The sequence below is a fragment of the Bufo bufo genome, chromosome 2 (genome assembly GCF_905171765.1).
Source record: "Bufo bufo chromosome 2, aBufBuf1.1, whole genome shotgun sequence".
NCBI classification, from domain to species: Eukaryota; Metazoa; Chordata; class Amphibia; order Anura; family Bufonidae; genus Bufo; species Bufo bufo.
Window position 1 is genome coordinate 492,122,485 of NC_053390.1, and position 20,765 is coordinate 492,143,249.

General features: G+C 43.3%; 1 protein-coding gene across 2 annotated transcripts in view; it reads left to right on the forward strand.

Moving 5' to 3' along the window:
* Positions 1–16,319, forward strand: part of LOC120989581 (tyrosine-protein kinase ZAP-70) — an 824,733-nt gene extending 808,414 nt beyond the window's left edge. For both annotated transcript variants that reach the window (XM_040417781.1, XM_040417780.1), the window contains one exon: positions 15,215–16,319. In XM_040417781.1, the coding sequence (XP_040273715.1) occupies positions 15,215–15,320 (106 nt within the window). In that variant the 3' untranslated portion in view covers positions 15,321–16,319. The remainder of the gene's footprint in view (positions 1–15,214) is intronic.
* Positions 16,320–20,765: the final 4,446 nt, after the last annotated feature.

Consider the following 20,765-nt stretch of genomic DNA (forward strand, 5'->3'; position numbering starts at 1 on the left):
AAATTTGCCATTTTCTAAATTAGTAGTTTCTGCTATATCAGGCCTACTTTAAATCTATCCCAAAAAGGGTATATTAGATTCAAGGTGCTGATAGTGTCATTCTGAAAAACTTAACACACACGCTACAGTGCAGATACAAGTCTAATTCTGTGATTAAAGGTATACCTGACACACAGCGCCTAAAAAATAGCCCTGACATTTATATTCCTCTAAATCAGTACTGTTTTAGCTGGTCAAATTATTTGTAGTGACCGTAAAAGCACAGTTTTTGTTCTGGGTTGAAAAAGTATTCCCAAATTTGCCATTCTCAAAATTAGTAGTTTCTGCTATATCAGGCCTACTTTAAATCTATCCCAAAAAGGGTATATTAGATTCAAGGTGCTGATAGTGTCATTCTGAAAAACTTAACACACACGCTACAGTGCAGATACAAGTCTAATTCTGTGATTAAAGGTATACCTGTCACACAGCGCCTAAAAAATAGCCCTGACATTTATATTCCTCTAAATCAGTACTGTTTTAGCTGGTCAAATTATTTGTAGTGACCGTAAAAGCACAGTTTTTGTTCTGGGTTGAAAAAGTATTCCCAAATTTGCCATTTTCTAAATTAGTAGTTTCTGCTATATCAGGCCTACTTTAAATCTATCCCAAAAAGGGTATATTAGATTCAAGGTGCTGATAGTGTAATTCTGAAAAACTTAGCACACACGCTACAGTGTAGATACAAGTCTAATTCCGTGATTAAAGGTATACCTGTCACACAGCGCCTAAAAAATAGCCCTGACATTTATATTCCTCTAAATCAGTACTGTTTTAGCTGGTCAAATTATTTGTAGTGACCGTAAAAGCACAGTTTTTGTTCTGGGTTGAAAAAGTATTCCCAAATTTGCAATTTTTTAAATTAGTAGTTTCTGCTATATCAGGCCTTCTTTAAATCTATCCCAAAAAGGGTATATTAGATTCAAGGTGCTGATAGTGTCATTCTGAAAAACTTAACACACACGCTACAGTGCAGATACAAGTCTAATTCTGTGATTAAAGGTATACCTGTCACCCAGCGCCTAAAAAATAGCCCTGACATTTATATTCCTCCAAATCAGTACTGTTATAGCTGGTCAAGTTACTTGTAGTGACCGTAAAAGCACAGTTTTTGTCTCTGAGCTGCTTTCCCGATACACCCCCACACGCACTCTCCGATCCTCACGAGACCTTTTTCTCTCCTCTCCTCTTATTGCCTCTTCCCACAATCGACTCCAAGATTTCTCCTGTGCATCCCCCATACTCTAGAACTCGCTACCTCAACATATCAGACTCTCACCTACAGTGGAATCCTTCAAAAGAAACCTGAAAACCCACCTCTTCAGACAAGCCTACAACCCGTGACCCTGCTGCCTCTATACCGCCATGACCAACTTAACCCGCACCTACTGTGTCCTTCTCCCATACCATGTAGATTGTAAGTCCTCACGGGCAGGGCCCTCTCTCCTTTTGTACCAGTCTGTAACTCGTCTTGTTCCTGCTTAGTGCACTTGTCTGTATTATGTATGTGCACCCCTTATCATATGTACAGCGCTATGGAATGAATGGCGCTTTAATAATAAATAATAATAATAATAATAATAATATGCAGCCAATTGAATCAAATATACTAGAGGTGGGACGAATCCAATTTTTTTCGAATCCGAATCCGAAAAGGTTCTCGAATATATCGAATATTTCGAATCTCGAATCCTACGAATCCTGTACATAATTGTGTGAACGCACGGTGTAAGAAACAAAGTCAGACCGCGTCAGTTTGTCTGAACCTCCACCTCCCAGTCACGGTCGCACCCTATATGACCGCGATGACCCCTGCTCCTATCACTACAGAACATACAGGGTAATACAGCCACATACCTCTTACATCCAGTGACGTCTCTTGTAGATGTTCTCTTTCCTCATCTTCTCCTTTCAGACCTTCAGACCAGACCACCAGTTTTCAGCCATTTTTCGTCTCTGCAGCTTGACAAAAAAAAATCTTAGTTTACTACTTTTCCATTATCCTCCCATCTTCTGGACAAATCATCCTAACACCCCCAATACTGTTCCGCTGTGCTCCCCAATACTATACTGCAGAAACAGATAATACCCCTGATAATACTAGTACCACACAGAGCCCCCCATATAAAATACCCCTTCTTTGTGGCCTCAGTAGATGCCCCCATAGTGCCCCCCAATAATGTGCCAATAAGAAATGGCCCCACAGTGCCACCCAATAATGTGCCAGTAAGTGTCCCCATAGATGCCCCCCTAATCATGTGCCAGTATCAAGTGCGGAGTGCCTCTCTACTCCCCCCATGTGCCGGTATCATAGTGCCATCTCCCCCCCAATGTGCCCGTATCATAGTGCCACCTCCCCCCATAATGTGCCCGTATCATAGTGCCACCTCCCCCCATAATGTGCCCGTATCATAGTGCCATCTCCCCCCATAATGTGCCCGTATCATAGTGCCTCCCAATGTGACAGTAGTATCATAGTGCCTCTCACCTCTCCCCCTGGCATTCACAGATCCCCCCATCCTATAACAGTGCCATCCACAGACCCCCCCACCCCATAACAGTGCCATTCACAGACCCCCCCACCCCATAACAGTGCCATCCACAGACCCCCCCATCCTATAACAGTGCCATCCACAGACCCCCCCACCCCATAACAGTGCCATCCACAGACCCCCCCACCCCATAACAGTGCCATCCACAGACCCCCCCACCCCATAACAGTGCCATCCACAGACCCCCCCATCCTATAACAGTGCCATCCACAGACCCCCCCACCCCATAACAGTGCCATCCACAGACCCCCCCATCCTATAACAGTGCCATCCACAGACCCCCCCATCCTATAACAGTGCCATCCACAGACCCCCCATCCTATAACAGTGCCATCCACAGACCCCCCACCCTATAACAGTGCCATCCACAGACCCCCCCACCCCATAACAGTGCCATCCATAGACCCCCCCACCCTATAACAGTGCCATCCACAGACCACCCCACCCTATAACAGTGCCATCCACAGACCTACCCCCCACCCCTTAACGGTGTCATCCACAGACCCCCCCATTGCCGCTCCAGTAGTTATAAAATGTGTAATTCTGATTAATAATCATGCTGCCCCCTATGTCTGTAGTATAACATTCAATAAATCTTACTTACAGGGCTACTGCTATCGTAACAGGCCGGCCGGGCAGACGAGCGGCAGCGTCACTGACTGACGTCACCTGCTTGCGCCGCCTGCTTTATGAATGAAGCAGGCGGCGCAAGCAGGTGACGTCAGTCAGTGACGCTGCCGCTCGTCTGCCCGGCCGGCCTGGATTACGATAGCAGTAGCCCTGTAAGTAAGATTTATTGAATGTTATACTACAGACAGAGGGGGCAGCATGATTATTAATCAGAATTACACATTTTATAACTACTGGAGCAGAGGGGCCGGAGCACAGTGAACGCACCGGCCCCCAGCTCCGCCTCCCAGTCCCTCCCACCGGATTTGTCGGATTCGTTTCAGGCAAATTACGTCGGGATTCGAGTCCACGAATCCCACGAATCCAGCAAGATTCGAGGGATTCGTGGATTCGACGAATCCCCCGTCCCATCTCTAAAATATACAGACACCTTCTTTTACCAGCGTCAGGTGCGTCGGGAATCTAAATAAGGAGCCAACATCTGGTCATTGAAGTCCACCCCTCCCATGTGAAGGTTATAGTCGTGGACTGAGAGGGGCTTTTCAATGACACTGGTTGCCCGTTCTATTTGTATTGTCGTGTCTGCGTGAATGGAGGAGAGCATGTAAACGTCACACTTGTCTCTCCATTTCACCGCGAGCAGTTTTTGGTTACACAAGGCAGCCCTCTCCCCCCTTGCAAGACGGGTGGTAACGAGCCTTTGGGGGAAGCCCCGGTGACTAGGTCGCGCGGTGCAACAGCAGCCAATCTGTTCTAGGAACAAATGCCTGAAGAGGGGCACACTTGTGTAAAAATTGTCCACATAAAGATGGTACCCCTTGCCAAATAAGGGTGACACCAAGCCCCAGACTGTCTTCCCACTGCTCCCCAGGTAGTCAGGGCAACCGACCGGCTCCAGGGTCTGATCTTTACCCTCATAGATCCGAAATTTGTGGGTATAGCCTGTGGCCCTTTCACAGAGCTTATACAATTTGACCCCATACCGGGCGCGCTTGCTTGGGATGTATTGTTTGAAGCCAAGGCGCCCGGTAAAATGTATAAGGGACTCGTCTACGCAGATGTTTTGCTCAGGGGTATGCAAATCTGCAAATTTGTTGTTGAAGTGGTCTATGAGGGGCCGAATTTTGTGGAGCCGGTCAAAAGCTGGGTGGCCTCTGGGACGAGAGGTGCTGTTGTCGCTAAGGTGCAGGAAACGCAGGATGGTCTCAAACCGTGTCCTGGACATAGCAGCAGGGAACATGGGCATGTGATGAACTGGGTTCGTGGACCAATATGACCGCAATTCATGCTTTTTGGTTAGACCCATGTTGAGGAGAAGGCCCAGAAAATTTTTAATTTCGGCAAATTGGACGGGTTTCCACCGGAAAGACTGGGCATAAAAGTTTCCGGGGTTGGCGGCTATAAATTGAGTGGCATACCGATTTGTTTCTGCCACGACTAAGTCCAAGAGCTTCTCAGTCAAGAACAGCTCAAAAAATCCCAGTGCCGAACCGTTAGAATGAAGCCTGTAAGAATGAAGCCTTTCCATGGATTGCTGTGAGAGATGCTGCATTCTGCTGTTACGGGTGCTGGCAGAGGTATTTCCACCCACAGCGAAAGAGATGCGGGTATAAATACTATCGCGCCTGCAAGAAGAGGGCGGTTTGATGATGTGTTGGTCACTTCGGATATGAGATTATTCTTGCAGCCAAGCCATCGACAGCTGCCCTCTGGATCCAGCCTCAGGGAACTCCTAGATCAACAGTTGTCCGACTACATCGGGTTAACAGCCGATGTGGTCGCTCTGAGAAGCGAGGATCCCCTGGACTACTGGGTGTGCAGGCTTGACCTGTAAACAAAGCTGGCACAATTTGCCATGGAACTCTTGGCTTGCCCTTCGTGGAGTGTTTTGTTCAGAGCAGCAGGGGGGATAGTGACCAATAAGAGCACTCGCCTAGCTCACGACAGTGTAGAGTACCTCACATTTCTAAAAATGAATGAGGCATGGATCTCAGAGGAATTCAACACCTGTGACGACCACGTGTAATTGAATTTCCTCATGCCAGTCCACACATATCCGCCACCACCCAGAACAAAGAATGGTCCTTGTCTCATGTAGATACAGCGGCATAAAAGGCCTTTTCTGTCAGGGGAATGCCTAATTTTTGGGACCTCTACTCCAGTGGCCTACAGTAAACTTTTTAGCCAGTGACCGCCTAATGTACCTCCAGACACATAATCACTAGTTCTTTTCTGTCAGGTGAATGCCTAATTTTTGGGGCCTGTACTCCACTGGCCTACAGTAAAATTGTTATCCACTGAACGCCTAATATACCTCCAGCCACATAATCACTTGTTCTTTTCTGTTAGGTGAATGCATAATTTTTGGGGCCTGTACTCCACAGGCCTACAGTAAAATTGTTATGCACTGACCATCTAATATACCTCCAGCCACATAATCACTTGTTCTTTTCTGTCAGCTGAATGCCTAATTTTTGTGGCCCGTACTTCTGTGGCCTAAAATAAAAATTTTCTAGGCTCCAACAATGCACATTTTTCAGAGTTTCCCTTTAAAGCCTTTTTCACACGGGCGTGTGCGCCCCGTTGCCGTATTGTTCTTTTCTGTCAGGTGGATGCCTAATGTGAATGGGTCCGCGATCCGCTGCGGCTGCCCCACGGACTGTGCTAGTGCATTGCGGCCCACATTTTGCTGGCCGCAGCACGACCATGGGGGCACAAACGTCCGTGTGAAAGAGGCCTAAGATGCGTAAAAATGGCCCCTGATTAAAATGCATATTTTTTGTGGGAATTTTTGACGTTGATCCCCCTTTGGTATGTCACTGTCCATGTTGTGGGACTATTTGTGCATTTCTATTAAGTATTTGGTGGCTGCAAATATGACCTGAAGGTTTTTCAGGTTTGCCTGCTATTAAAGTGAATGGGGCTTCACCCTGATCGGGTGTCTGGGGTCCACAGCACACTCAGCTGTGTGACCCTAGACCCCACAGGGGTGTTGCAGCTTGCCCTTCGCCCCCACACACACACACTTTTTTTGGGCGCAAGTGCTTTTTTTTTTTTTTTTGTGTGCGTGCGCTGACTGTGGCCGGCACTCTTAGCGTCCGGCCACTGTTAGCTTATCGCCCACCCCACCGTTGATCAGCTTCGGACCGCGGATCAAACAGTTTGAATCTTTTATTTTTTTTCAATTTTTGGAGCTTTCTTATTTTATTTTTTTGTTTTATATTTTTTTTTTGTTAGGTTTATAAGTGAACGTGAACACCCGTCTCCCCACATACACTAAATAAAGTTTTACACACACACACACACTCCCTTATGGTCCGCCAGACGTTCTCGGCCGAGGAGGCATACGCCCTGCTTGTCTCCGACTCCGAGAGCCCCAGTGAGGACGAGGATGACCGCACTTTCCTCTTGTCATCCGCGTCCTCATCATCTAGTGATGATGAGCCCCCCAAGGTGGCTGAGACGCCACCAGGCAGAGCCAGGGGACCCCCATGCCAGGGACCCTGTGGCCCACACTAGTATGAGCAGCCCTGGGGCTCGTACTAGTTTTCTGGCTCACCAGATACGTCCACTTGAGCCCCCTACAGGTGAACTTGTCTGGTGTACCCCAGAGGATTTTGAGCCAGTGATTCCTGACTTTGTTGGCCAAGCAGGAATCCAGATTCGCACAGTGGGCTTCACTGAATATGACTTTTTTAGTTTTTTTTTCAGTGACTACTTTGTGAATCTGATGGTGGAGCAAACAAACTTGTTCGCCCAACAGTTCATTGCTCAACAGCCAGGCTCCTTTTTGGCTAGGTCCGGTGGCTGGAATCCGGTCAGTGCAGCCGAGATGAGGACATTTTGGGACCTCGTGCTGCACATGGGCCTAGTCAAAAAAAAATGCGTCAGGCCGTACTGGAGTGAGGACGTCTTCTACTAGACCCCACTCTACTGTATGGCCATGACACGTTCCCATTTTAAGGCCATTCGGAAATGCCTGCATTATGCAGATAATGCAGCATGTTCCCCCCCCCCCCCCCCCCCGAGGTGATCCTGCCAATGACCGCCTGTATCGGTCATCGATCACTTCAGGGCCAAATATTTGAAGGCCTATGTACCTGGAAGGGAGGTCGCTGTTGATGAGTCTCTCATTGCTTTCAAGGGGAGTCTCATTTTCCGCCAGTATGTTCCCTCTAAGCGGGCGAGGTATGGCGTGAAGCTGTGCAAACTTTGTGAGAGTACCTCAGGGTACACTTACAAGTTTCGTGTGTACGAGGGGTGAGATTCCCGTATTGAACCCCTAGAATGTCCCCCCACTCTGGGTGTTAGCACAAAACTTGTGTTGGGACCTTATGCACCCACTGCTAGATAAGGGTTACCACCTGTACGTGGATAGCGTTTATACTAGTATCCCCTTGTTCCAATCCCTTTCTGCCAAATCCACGTCCACTTGTGGAACCGTCTGGAAAAATCAATGCGGCCTCCCTACCCACCCCCTACCGGTACCTATCCCCAGGGGTGAGACCTGTGCCCTTACCAGTGGAAACCTGTTGCTGGTCATATATAAGGACAGGAGGGATGTCATTGTACTGTCCACAATTCACGGTAACGGCATCATCCCTGTCCCTGTGCGAGGTACCGCGGCAACGGTCCTCAAGCCCGATTGTATCGTGGACTACTATGGGTATATGGGAGGAGTTGATCTCTCTGATCAAGTCCTCAAGCCATATAACGCCATGCGCAAAACCCGGGCATGGTACAAAAAAGTTGCGGTCTACTTGGTACAGGTTGCCTTGTACAACTCTTTTGTGCTGTCCTGGAGGGCTGGCAACACAGGGAAATTCCTGCAGTTCTATAAGGCAGTCCTCAAGGCCCTGATCTTTTCTGACCGGGAAAGAGCAGGTGGGGGTACCTCGGGAACTGTGCAGAGTGTGTCAAAGGAGGGGGTTACGGAAAGACACCACCACTCAGTGTGACACGTGCCCCGATCATCCAGGCCTCTGCATTGGCAGTTGCTTCAGGGAGTACCACACTTCCATGGAGTACTAAATTTATAATCCCCTTCCCCAATTTTAATTCTATTTGGCCACAGACAATCACCCAGAAAAAAACAAAAAAAACTATGGCTCTCAGACTTTGGAGACACTAAAGCAAAAATATTGATATTGATGATGATATTTTGTAAAACTAAAATAAATTAAAAAAGTATATATATTAGGTATCGCCGCGTCCGTAAGAACCTGAACTATAAAAATACCACATGATCTAACCCCTTAGATGAACACAGTCAAAAAAAAAAAAAATGTGTAAAAAAAAATATTTTTTTGTCACCTAACATCACAAAACGTGTAATAGCAAGCGATCACCCCAAAATAGTGCCAATAAAACCATCCTCTCATCCCACAAAAAATGAGCCCCTACCTAAGACAATTTTGTTTAAAAAAGGATATTATAGTCTAAAACCTAAATACATTTTAAAAAGTAGACATATTAGGTATTGACATGTCCGTAAGAATCTGACACATGACCTAACCCCTCAAATGAACACAGTCAAAAAATAAAAATAAAAACGATGCCAAAACAGCTATTTTTTGCCAAATTTTCCATTTTAATCAATTTTTGCCGTTAACAAAGCAAGGGTTAACAGTAAAACAAAACTCTATATTTATTGCCCTGGTGCATAAGTAAAGGAACACCATACGGTTTTTGGAAGGCAGATTTTGCTTGACTGGTTTTTTGACACCATGTCCCATTTGAAGCCCCCCTGATGCACCCCTAGAGTAGAAACTCCATAAAAGTTATCGTATCTAAAAAAAAACTACACCCCTCAAGGTATTAAAACTGATTTTAGGTGTTCCACAAGAGTTTTTGGCAAATGGAGATGAGATTTCAGAGTTTCACTTTTTTGTAACCTTGCCACACAAAAATGTAATATAGAGCCACCAAAAATCATATGTACCCTAAAAATATTTCCATCAAAACTGCTACCTTATCTCGTAGTTTCCAAAATGGGGTCACTTTTTTGGAGTTTCTACTCTAGGGGTGCATCAGGGGGGCTTCAAATGGGACATGGTGTAAATAAACCAGTCCATCAAAATCTGCCTTCCAAAAACCATATGGTGTTCCTTTCCTTCTGTGCCCTGCCGTGTGCCAATACAGCAGTTTACGACCACATATGGGGTGTTTCTATAAACTACAGAATCAGGGCAATAAATGTTGAGTTTGGCTGTTAACCCTTGCTTTGTTACTGGAAAATATGGATTAAAATGGAAAATTTGCCCAAAAATTAAAATTCTGAAATTTTAACTCCATTTGCCAACGACTCTTGTGGAACACCTAATGGGTTAACAAAGTTTGTAAAATCCATTTAAAATACCTTGTGGGTGTATTATCTAAAATGGGGTCATTTTTGGGTGGTTTCTATTATGTAAGCCTCACAAAGTGACTTCGACCTGAACTGGTCCTTAAAAAGTGGGTTTTGGAAAATTTCAGAAAAATTTCAAGATTTGCTTCTAAACTATTAAGCCTTGTAACGTCCCCAGAAAATAAAATGGCATTCCCAAAATGATCCAAACATGAAGTAGACATATGGGGAATGTAAATTAATAACTATTTTTGGAGGTATTACTATGTATTATAGAAGTAGAGAAATTGAAACTTGGAAATTTACAAATTTTTCCAAATTTTTGGTAAATTTTGTATTTTTTTAATAAATAAAAATGAATTATTTTGACTCCATTTTACCAGTGTCATGAAGTACAATATGTAACGAAAAAATCATCTCAGAATGGCCTGGATAAGTAAAAGTGTTTTAAAGTTATTCACACATAGAGTGCACAAAATGGCCTTGTCCTTAAGGGGTTAACCCTTTCACGCATTTGGAAGTAACTGTATGTCAAAATTGTAAGTGACTTATTGCATTTGGATGTACAGTCACGTCCAATTTGCTTACCGGGGCTGTGACAATATAAAGTGTCACAGCCCCGGATTCTCCACTCTCCCAGAGAGCAGAGACACCGGGGAAGCCGGCAAGGCTCCAATGAGAGTGGTCCCTTGCCGGCAAGTGCTCCGATTGGTTAGTCTCTGCAGACTAACCAACTGGAGCGCTTCATTGAGAAAAATGCCGGTTTCAGGCTGTGATCTCCACACTGGAAATCACAGCCTGAAATTGGGTAAGACCCCCACTGTGCCCCCAGTGCCCCAGATATTTATTTTGCCCCCATACGCCTGCAATGCCCTCCCATATGCCCCATTGCACCCCTGATGCCCCCTGTAGCGTTGTCCTCCAGCCAGCGATGGAAGCTGCTCAGGAATGGAGCCGCTGCCATCAGCAGAGAGTGCCAGCTGTAATTTACAACTGACACTCTGCTGCTACAGCCGAAATCGGTGCGGGCACCTATCTCGGCTGTTAAACACCATAGATATCGCGGTTAGCAGCCGCCTGCGTCATCCATGGGGTTGAGAGGGAGGGAGCTCCTTCTGTCTTCCATCGGGCTGCCGCTGCAGCGATGGCAGCGGCCCGATGGTTGCCATGGCAACCGGACACCTTACAAAGGTGTCCTGGCTGCCATGTACCTAAATGTAATATGTAATACACATTATACAGTGCATTGCAACAGATCTCTATTGCAATGCACTCTATAGCCATCAGGCCCACTGGATCTTCAAGATCCAGATGGGTCTTGATAAATAAATAAAAAAGTGGGGGGGGAAAGTGAAAAAATATATAAATAATAAAAAATAAAAAAATTAAATAAAATAAAAATTGTCTTTTCTCATATCCGTTCATTTATGTCATTAAAAAAATGAAATAAATAAAAAAAAACTACACATAATTAATATCGACGCGTCCATAGCAACCTGATCTATAAAAGTATCATATTACTAATCCTGCACGGTGAACGCCATAAAGAATTATGTTGAAAAAATTACGGAATTGCTGTTTTTGTAACCTCAAGTCCACAAAACAATAAAAAACAAGTGATCAAAAAGACATGATACCAATAAACACTACAGCCTGTCACGCAAAAAACAAGCCCCCACACAGCTACGTTGATGAAAAAATTAAAAAGTTATGGACTTCAGTATATAGCGATGCAAAATATTTATTTTTAACACAAAAGTGAATTTATTGCAGAAAAAGTAGTAAAACATAAAAAAACTACATAAATTAGGTATCGCCATAACCGTAACAACCCGCACAATAAAATAATTATATAATATTTTCCACAAGAGGAGCCCTATAAAAAATAAAAAATACTGAGTGAATTGCCATTTTTGCCCACTTCATCTCAACAAAAAATGGTATAAAACGTGATCAAAAAGACATATGTACCCCAAAATGATACCAACAAAAACTACAGCCCGTCCCGCAAAAAAACAAGTCCCCACACAGCTACATTGGTGAACAAATACAAATCTTATGAGCCTTAAACTAATTTCAGCAAATTATAGGTTAGAAAATTCTGATGCCGCTCCTTCACTTCTGAATGTAGCCGTGCCCCAAAACAGTGGTTTATGACCACGTATGATTTGTTGCCGTATCCAGGAAAAAAATGCATGACAAATTGTGGGGTGCATTTTCTTCTGCTAGCCCTTGTGAAAATGAAAAATTTGGGACTAAAGCAACTTTATATTGGAAATAAAAGTTAATTTTTCATTTTCACAGCCATGTGTTTTTAAATTCTATGAAACGCTTGTTGGGTCAAAGCATTCACTTCACCACTAATTTATTCCTTGAGGGGGGTAGTTTTTAAAATGGGTCACTTTTTTAGTTTTTTTTCTAGGGGTACCTCTGGGTCTCTTGAAATATGACATGGCACCTGAAAACCATTCCCCCAAAATCTGCCTTCCCTTAACAATATGGCGCTCCTTTCCTTGTGTGCCCATACATCAGTTTACTACCACATATGGGGGGCTTCTGTAAACCGCAGAATCAGGGTAATACATATTGAGGTTTCTTTGGCTGTTAACCCTTGCTTTGTTACAAAAAAATAGGATTTAAATGAAAATCTGCCCCAAAAAATGAAATTTTAAATTACCATTTCTGTTCTTGTGGAACACCTAAATGGTTAATAAAGTTAATAAAATACGTTTTGAATAACTTGAGGGGTTTAGTTTCTAAAATGTGGTTATTTACGGGTGATTTCTACTATGTAAGCCCCACAAAGAAACTTAACAACTAAAACTGTCCTTAAAAAAGTGGGTTTTGGAAATTTTCTTAAAAATTGTAAAATGTGCTTCTAAACTTCTAAGCGTTTTAACTTCCTAAAAAAATAAAATTACATTTACAAAATGACGCCAATATAAAGTATACATATGGGGAATGTAAAGTAATAACTATCTGTCATGGCCTTTGCTGTGTGCGCTGTGACACTTTCACACGCTTGCAGTTGCCCTGGGCAACGTGGCATGTGATGGTAGTGTCTCTGCTTTTGCTGTGTGCTCTGTGACATGATTTCCACGCATGCTGTTGTCGGTGGCAAAGTGTTGCTGTTATGGCATGTGGTGGTAGTGTCTCGGCTTTTGCTGCGTGCTCCGTGACATGATTGCCACGCATGCTGTTGCCTGTGGTAACGTGTTACTTGTTGGCTGGTGTGTGCACTTCCCCTTTTAGTGGTATCCTCCCTCTGTCTGGTGCTGAAAGGGTTAACTCCCTGACTGGGTGTGGCCACTAGGGTTTTTTCCCCTGTGGCTCCCTGGCTGGAGTCAGTTGTACTCAGCTGTTGTTGGTGCTGGAGCTCTGCTCCAGTCCAGGGTGTTCTATCTGCCCAGTTCTTGAGGGTCACCTTGTAGGACATCGATGTCATCAGCGATGTCATCCTGGGTTCTCCAGCTACGTCTTCCCTCCCTTACATGTGGTGTATGTTTGGTGTGGGGTTAGGTTTTTGGTGTGTTATGTCTAGCTTGTTGTTCCAAGTTTTGTGTGTTTGGTGTTGTCATCCAGCATGTATGCTAGACATTTACTTGTCTACCTCCTGTGAGGGGGCTAGATTCCTGGAGGGGTGAACCATAAGTCTGTATGCAGTGCTGCCTGGGGCTGCCGTGCACCTTGCGGCAGGTAAGCATGTTGTCTGGTGTTCTTACCTGCCATCTCTGTTGCTGTATTCAGTCTTCCACTTTTTCCTGCAGCTAGGCCCTTTGAGACTCCTGTTTCTCTGTGTCTGGGAGGAACAGGTCGTCTCTCTCCCCTGCTCCTATGTGAGGGATTCTCAGGGCGACTCAGGGCCAAAGGAATCCAGGGTATGAGCCGTCCTACCATCAAGGTCCGCTCATATGGTTAGGAGTTAGGGCAAGGATAAGGGACGCAATAGGAGGTGACCTGCTCCCTGATCGTGGCGTCCTGGCCTAGCTGCTCCCCCTTTATACCTGACATTGTACCTGACTCCCCACCGTGACACTATCTTTTGAAGTATCACTATCTGTCTTAAAAGCAAAGACATTTTGAAAATAGCAAATTTCTCCACATTTTCAGCAAATTTGGGATTTTTTAATGCATAAAGGTAAAACGTATCAACTCAAATTCACCACTAACATGAAGTACGATGTGTCACGAGAAAACAATCTCAGAATGGCTTGGATACGTAAAAGCGTTCCAAAATTATTACCACATAAAGTGACACATGTCAGATTTGAAAAATGGTGTTCCTGCATTTGGTCCAAACAGGCTGTCACTTGAAGGGGTTAAGGTGAAAACTGTCTGTGTCCTGAAGAGGTTAAATGTGATATTAAAGTGGCATCGATATTCTATTTATTTTATGCAATTTAAGTATACAACTTTATTTTATTTGGTCGATAGGGTCAATAATGATGAAGCCATTATACTTATGTTTTTTTAGTCATGGAAAACTGATGTCAGGCTAGGTTTAGACTGCATTACGGCAACATTTCTAATGTTCCACTGAACGTATGCCTTAGTCATATGTACTGTAACTGTATTATTAAACAGGTGCATAATTTTACTATTGACTCCCATTAAAAAAATGTACACTGTGAGGTATTCCTACTTTTTGGGCATATATTTGTATTGAAAAGCATATGTTGAATGTGCTTTTCATTACAGTAAAGGTATACCAACATACACTAGTCTATAACATATACTGTATGTGAGCATTATTTAGGTTATATAAATGCAGAATGTAGTGCCAAAGTACATTGAGAACCTAACCTTAGTTAAATTATTCCTTTAGTAAGAATTAAAGGGAACCTGTCACCACCAAAACACATTTTAAACCGACATCATTACCTTACAGTATCCCCAGTGTGTTCCTAATCATGCTTTTCATTCCTCCACTGGTTGTTGTATACGTTATAAAAAAGCTTATTTAATCTGTGTTTTCGCTATCCTCAGAGTGAGCTTGAAGTCAAGGGGGCAGCGGCCTCCTTACTTCAAGTCAAGCTAAGCCCGCCAATTACTCGTCCTCCCTTTACTGTGATTGACATCCTGCTGTGAGGCTGGGATGGTGCAAGCCTCGCGCATGTGCGGTGCGCTCCTTGTCACTGCGCAATCCAGTCTCCGGCTCCCGCACTCAGCTGGCCGCTCACCTCTCTCTGCATGTGCATGGCGCTCGTGCACGATGGAAAAACCTGGCGCATGCGCAGAGAGAGTAAAGCGGACGGCTGAGTGCAGGAGACGGGATCATGCAGTGACAAGGAGCCTCACAGCAGGATGCTAATCACAGTGAAGGGAGGACGGGTAAGGGGCGGGCTTAGCTTGACTTGAAGCAAGGAGGCCGCTGACACCTTGACTTCAAGCTGATTCTGAGGATAGCGAAAACACAGATTAAAACAGCGTTTTTATAAAGTATACAACAACCAATGGAGGAATGAAAAACATGATTAGGAACACACTGTGGGCTACTGTAAGGTAATGATGTCGGTTTAAAATGTGTTTTGGAGGCGACGGGTTCCCTTTAAGTCTATTTTGGAAACATTTCATTTCAATTTCATAAATACAAACATAGACATTTTTTCATACAATGCCTTTCATTGTCACAACTGTTTTCATACAGGATGGAGGACCGACCTGATTTTGAGAATGTGGAGTCCCGTATGAGAATTTACTATTACAGTGTTGCTAACAAGGCTGAAGAGGCAGCTACAGCTGAGATCAAATAAAAGAAGACATAATGAAAAAAGATGTGATTCTTTATGTTTGAAACATATTATAGTCTACTCTTGCTTTATTTAATTTTAAACATCATAAATACAATAATCAGATTATGGGCGTTGTTCTTTCTCATTCTCCCTCTTCTCCACTTCCTTTTCCTTCTCCTAAATCTTCTACTCCTCCTTCTTTTCTTTCTTTTAGGGTATTAGAATATGTCCTAGTCATGTGGTAGGAACACAGGTGCATGGTCCATTAAAGGGGTTCTCCGGGAATTGAGAAAATGAAAATACTTAAATATTATTTTAGTATAAATATCTTCCCAAATACATTTCATTAGCTATAATGGCTTCTTTGGTCTGGGGAGCAATCATTAGGAGAAATAAAATGGCAGCTGTCCTATTTGTACACACAGGCCCACCTCTTTTCTGTGACGCTCTTCTTCCTTCTGCATATCGGAAAAAAAGTGTCGAAACAGTGGATGCACCAAATTGTGCCACTTTTTAGACAGATTTTTGAAGCACACAACTTTAGTAAATCTGGGCCAAAGATCTTGCGAACCATGAAGAATTCTTAAATTATATTGGTAAGATGTATAAATTTTCATTGTAAAATGAATATGCTTATTTGTTGAAACTTTAATTCATCTTTAAAACAATGCTTATCATCTTTAAAATAAAAAAAAAACAGCAATAGAGCTTATTAAAATGTGCCTTTTACGCAAAATAAAGAACTGTACTTGTTAAAATGTTGAATTTCATTAGCTGTATATTGATGTTTATGCTTGCTAATATCAAGTCCACTGTTCACTTTATTAATTAGAACTGTGAAAAGCATTGTTTCTAGAAATACAGTGGTTAAAGGGATTGTCTAAGAAAGATAAAAATTAAAATACTCTTACTCTATATTATGTGCAGAGGACACAGCTGAGCCCAGCTGTCATGTGCACGTAATATAGAGCTTCACAGTGCTGATTGGGCAGAGGATGGAGTTTACATAGGGCTCTGTGATATACAGGGTGGGCCATTTATATGGATACACCTTAATAAAATGGGAATGGTTGGTGATATTAACTTCCTGTTTGTGGCACATTAGTATATGTGAGGGGGGAAACTTTTCAAGATGGGTGGTGACCATTGCGGCCATTTTTAAGTCGGCCATTTTGAATCCAACTTTTGTTTTTTCAATAGGAAGTGGGTCATGTGACACATCAAACTTATTGGGAATTTCGCGAGAAAAACAATGGTGTGCTTGGTTTTAACGTAACTTTATTCTTTCATGAGTTATTTACAAGTTTCTGACCACTTATAAAATGTGTTCAATGTGCTGCCCATTGTGTTGGATTGTCAATGCAACCCTCTTCTCCCACTCTTCACACACTGATAGCAACACCGCAGGAGAAATGCTAGCACAGGCTTCCAGTATCCGTAGTTTCAGGTGCTGCACATCTCGTATCTTCACAGCATAGACAATTGCCTTCAGATGACCCCAAAGATAAAAGTCTAAGGGGGTCAGATCGGGAGACCTTGGGGGAAGTTAATATCACCAACCATTCCCATTTTATTAAGGTGTATCCATATAAATGGCCCCCCCTGTACATTCTTATACAGGCTATCCTGCAGTGTCATTAAGAGGACGAATTTCATGTTCATAAATCTGACAGCGGCAATTTTAACTCCTTCACTGATTTCCCCCTAGACAATTATAAAAAAATAAAGGCATTTAAGAGTTTAATTATAACATCTTTTTCAGTATTTTCCTTTTTATCTTTCCTAGAGAACCCCTTCAAGTGAACAGATAATGCGCCAAAAAATTACTAACATTACAAATCAAAAGTGGTGATTTGCTTAACCTCATATATCAAAAGGCACATATCACTTTTCAAATGTGACTTTTTTAAATATAAACTTGATTATTCCCCTATTTCTCTTGATTTGCGACATTTTAACACCAATAGCATGAAAATGCTACTTTTTTAAACAGAAATGCGCCATTTCAGCCACCCCTTACCAGATCACAATTGTGACTTTTGAAACATATTTGTGACTTTTGAAGCATATTTGTGGCATTTCTACTGGTAAATTGTGACTTTTGTCTCAGACTCAGGACGTTTTTGTTATTGTTTTGTTGAATGTCAATTTACTGATAAAACTCTGTTGTTTGGCTCATTTATATTAACTAAAAATAAATGCATCCTGTTTTAATGCTTTAACCTATCACTTGTTCCCGTGACGAGTTGGTTTTCTTTCATAAATGCGACTTTTTGACAAAAAGTTGCATCTTTCTGCCATAGATGTGACTTTTTAAGCAAAACACCACCACATAAGCTAGCTTAATTGTCCACAACAGTTTGAGTCATTTTTGCCAATAAGAGGATGATAAATTAGGAGTAATCTGTGCCAATTTGATAGCCACGCCCACTTAGACATTTATAGCTCAATTGACAGTTGATATATTTGGTGCAAATCAAAATGCAATTTTTTGGGGCATTTTACTCCATAATTCTGGTGCAACATGTTTAGTAAATGTCACACAGTTATCCCTAATCCTCCTTCCATTTTCTTTAGCGCACTAACATTAGTTGGATTTGTAGTCTCACCTTGTGCATATCTTGTTTGAAAGCAACTCACTTCTGTAATAGTAGATAATATTGGGTAAGGCCTCGTTCACATCACCGTTTCTCCTTTCCGTTCTCCAGCTCCGTTGATTTGGGTCCGAATTGATTCTACCTGAATCAAAAGTGTTCAGATTGACTTGAAAATTGGTATATGATACTCTCAGGACTCTTTTTAAATTTTTGTTCTTTCCCTTTCTCCCTCCCCTTTTAAGCTCTTTAACACCATAACAGCAATAATGAATAATGTCAGAGTGACACATACTGTATATAGCTATTGTCACATTTTTTCTATATTTTGCATTTTTTTTGCTAATTGGATGCAGACCCATTCTTTTCAATAGGGCTGCAAAACATGTGGATGGCACACCAGTCCAGATCAATATGTACATTCTGCGGCCCTGCAAAATAGAACATGTTCTATTCTTGTCCTATTGTATGCATTTCTATCAAAGGACAGTACATGCTGATCGGCAAAATGCAGAATGCCCACAGCCAGTATCTGTGTTTTGTGGATGTGCAATTTGTGGACCACAAAATGGATACGGTCATGTGAATGCCCCCTCATTCTGGACATGCTATCCAAAAATTATGCCTTAACCAGTTCATTGCCAGTAGGGTCTATAAGGATAGCACCTTCTCTGTATCAAACTGGGCACCATAGCCTCTGGAATTCCAAAGTTTTAAACAGCAGACTCTCGGAGGCAATGTTGCTAATCACAGACATTTAATGCCTCAGATGCCATGAAGTCAATTATTAAGAGATCGGTGGAGCCATTCATTCTTTGTGGTAGACTTGGCCCATCTGAAGGATCCAAGGCTACCAGAGTGATAGTTCCTATCGAGCCCTGTCTGTGGCCAGTACGGAATTAGCAGCAAGGTGTAGCAGCTGTGTCAGTGGCGGCAGCAACAGCCATATAGTATAGAACATGTTGGCAAGCAGGTAGACAGTAGGGATGAGCGAACCCGAACTGTATAGTTTGGGTTTGTACCGAATTTTGGGGTGTCCGTGACACGGACCCGAACCCGAACATTTTCGTAAAAGTTCGGGTTCGGTGTTCGGCGCTTCCTTGGCGCTTTTTGAAAGGCTGCAAAGCGGCCAATCAACAAGCGTCATACTACTTGGCCCAAGAGGCCATCACAGCCATGCCTACTATTGGCATGGCTGTGATTGGCCAGTGCACCATGTGACCCAGCCTCTATTTAAGCTGGAGTCACGTAGCGCCGCACGTCACTCTGCTATGATCAGTATAGGGAGAGGTTGCAGCTGCGACGTTAGGGCGAGATTAGGCAGATTAACTCCTCCAAAAGACTTCATTCTGTGATCGATCTGCAGCTGTGGATCATTGAAGTGCTATTATTGACTTGCTCACTTTTTTGAGGCTGCCCAGAGTGTTTTTAGATCACTTTTTTTCTAGGGTGATCGGCGGCCATTTTGTGACTTGTGGTGCGCCAGCACGAGCTATCACCAAGTGTATTTAACCATCGATAGTGTGGTTATTTTGTGCTATATCCTACATCAGCTGCAGGCTGAGCCTGTGTCACCGAAGTGCATTTAACCATCAACAGTCTGGTTATTTTTTAGCCATATACTACATCAGCTGCAGGCTGAGCCTGTTTCACCCAAGTGCATTTAACCATCAACAGTCTGATTATTTTTTGGCCATATACTACATCAGCTGCAGGCTGAGCCTGTGTCACCGAAGTACATTTAACCATCAACAGTCTGGTTATTTTTTGGCCATATATTACATCAGGGGCAAGTTGAGCCTGTCACCCAGCGCCTAAAAAATAGACCTGACATTTCTATTCAACCAAATCTGCACAGTTTTAGCTGGTCAAGTTATTTGTAGTGACCGTCAAAGCAGACTTTTTGTTCTGGGTTGAAAAAGCATTCCCAAATTTGCCATTCTGAAAATAACTAGTTTGTGGTATTTCAGGCCTACTTGAAATCTATCCCAAAAAGAAAATCTTACATTGAAGTTATTGATAGTATCATTCAGAAAAACCTAAGACACACGCTAGCGTGCTGATAGAAGTGTCATTCTGTGATTAAACCTATAACTGTCACACAGCGCAAAAAAAACAGGTCTCACATCTCTATTCAACCAAATCTGCACAGTTTTAGCTGGTCAAGTTATTTGTAGTGACCGTAAAAGCAGACTTTTTGTTCTGGGTTGAAAAAGCATTCCCAAATTTGCCATTCTCAAAATTGTGGTGAACGGGAACAATGAGGAAAACATCTAATAAGGGACGCGGACGTGGACATGGTCGTGGTGGTGTTAGTGGACCCTCTGGTGCTGGGAGAGGACGTGGCCGTTCTGCCACAGCCACACGTCCTAGTGAACCAACTACCTCAGGTCCCAGTAGCCAGCAGAATTTACAGCGATATTTGGTGGGGCCCAATGCCGTTCTAAGGATGGTAAGGCCTGAGCAGGTACAGGCATTAGTCAATTGGGTGGCGGACAGTGGATCCAGCACGTTCACATTATCTCCCACCCAGTCTTCTGCAGAAAGCGCACAGATGGCGCATGAAAACCAAGCCCATCGGTCTGTCACATCACCCCCATGCATATCAGGGAAACTGTCTGAGCCTCAAGTTATGCAGCAGTCTCTTATGCTGTTTGAAGACTCTGCTGCCAGGGTTTCCCAAGGGCATCCACCTAGCCCTTCCCCAGGGGTGGAAGAGATAGAATGCACTAACGCACAACCACTTATTTTTCCTGATGATGAGGACATGGGAATACCACCTCAGCACGTCTCTGATGATGACGAAACACAGGTGCCAACTGCTGCGTCTTTCTGCAGTGTGCAGACTGAACAGGAGGTCAGGGATCAAGAC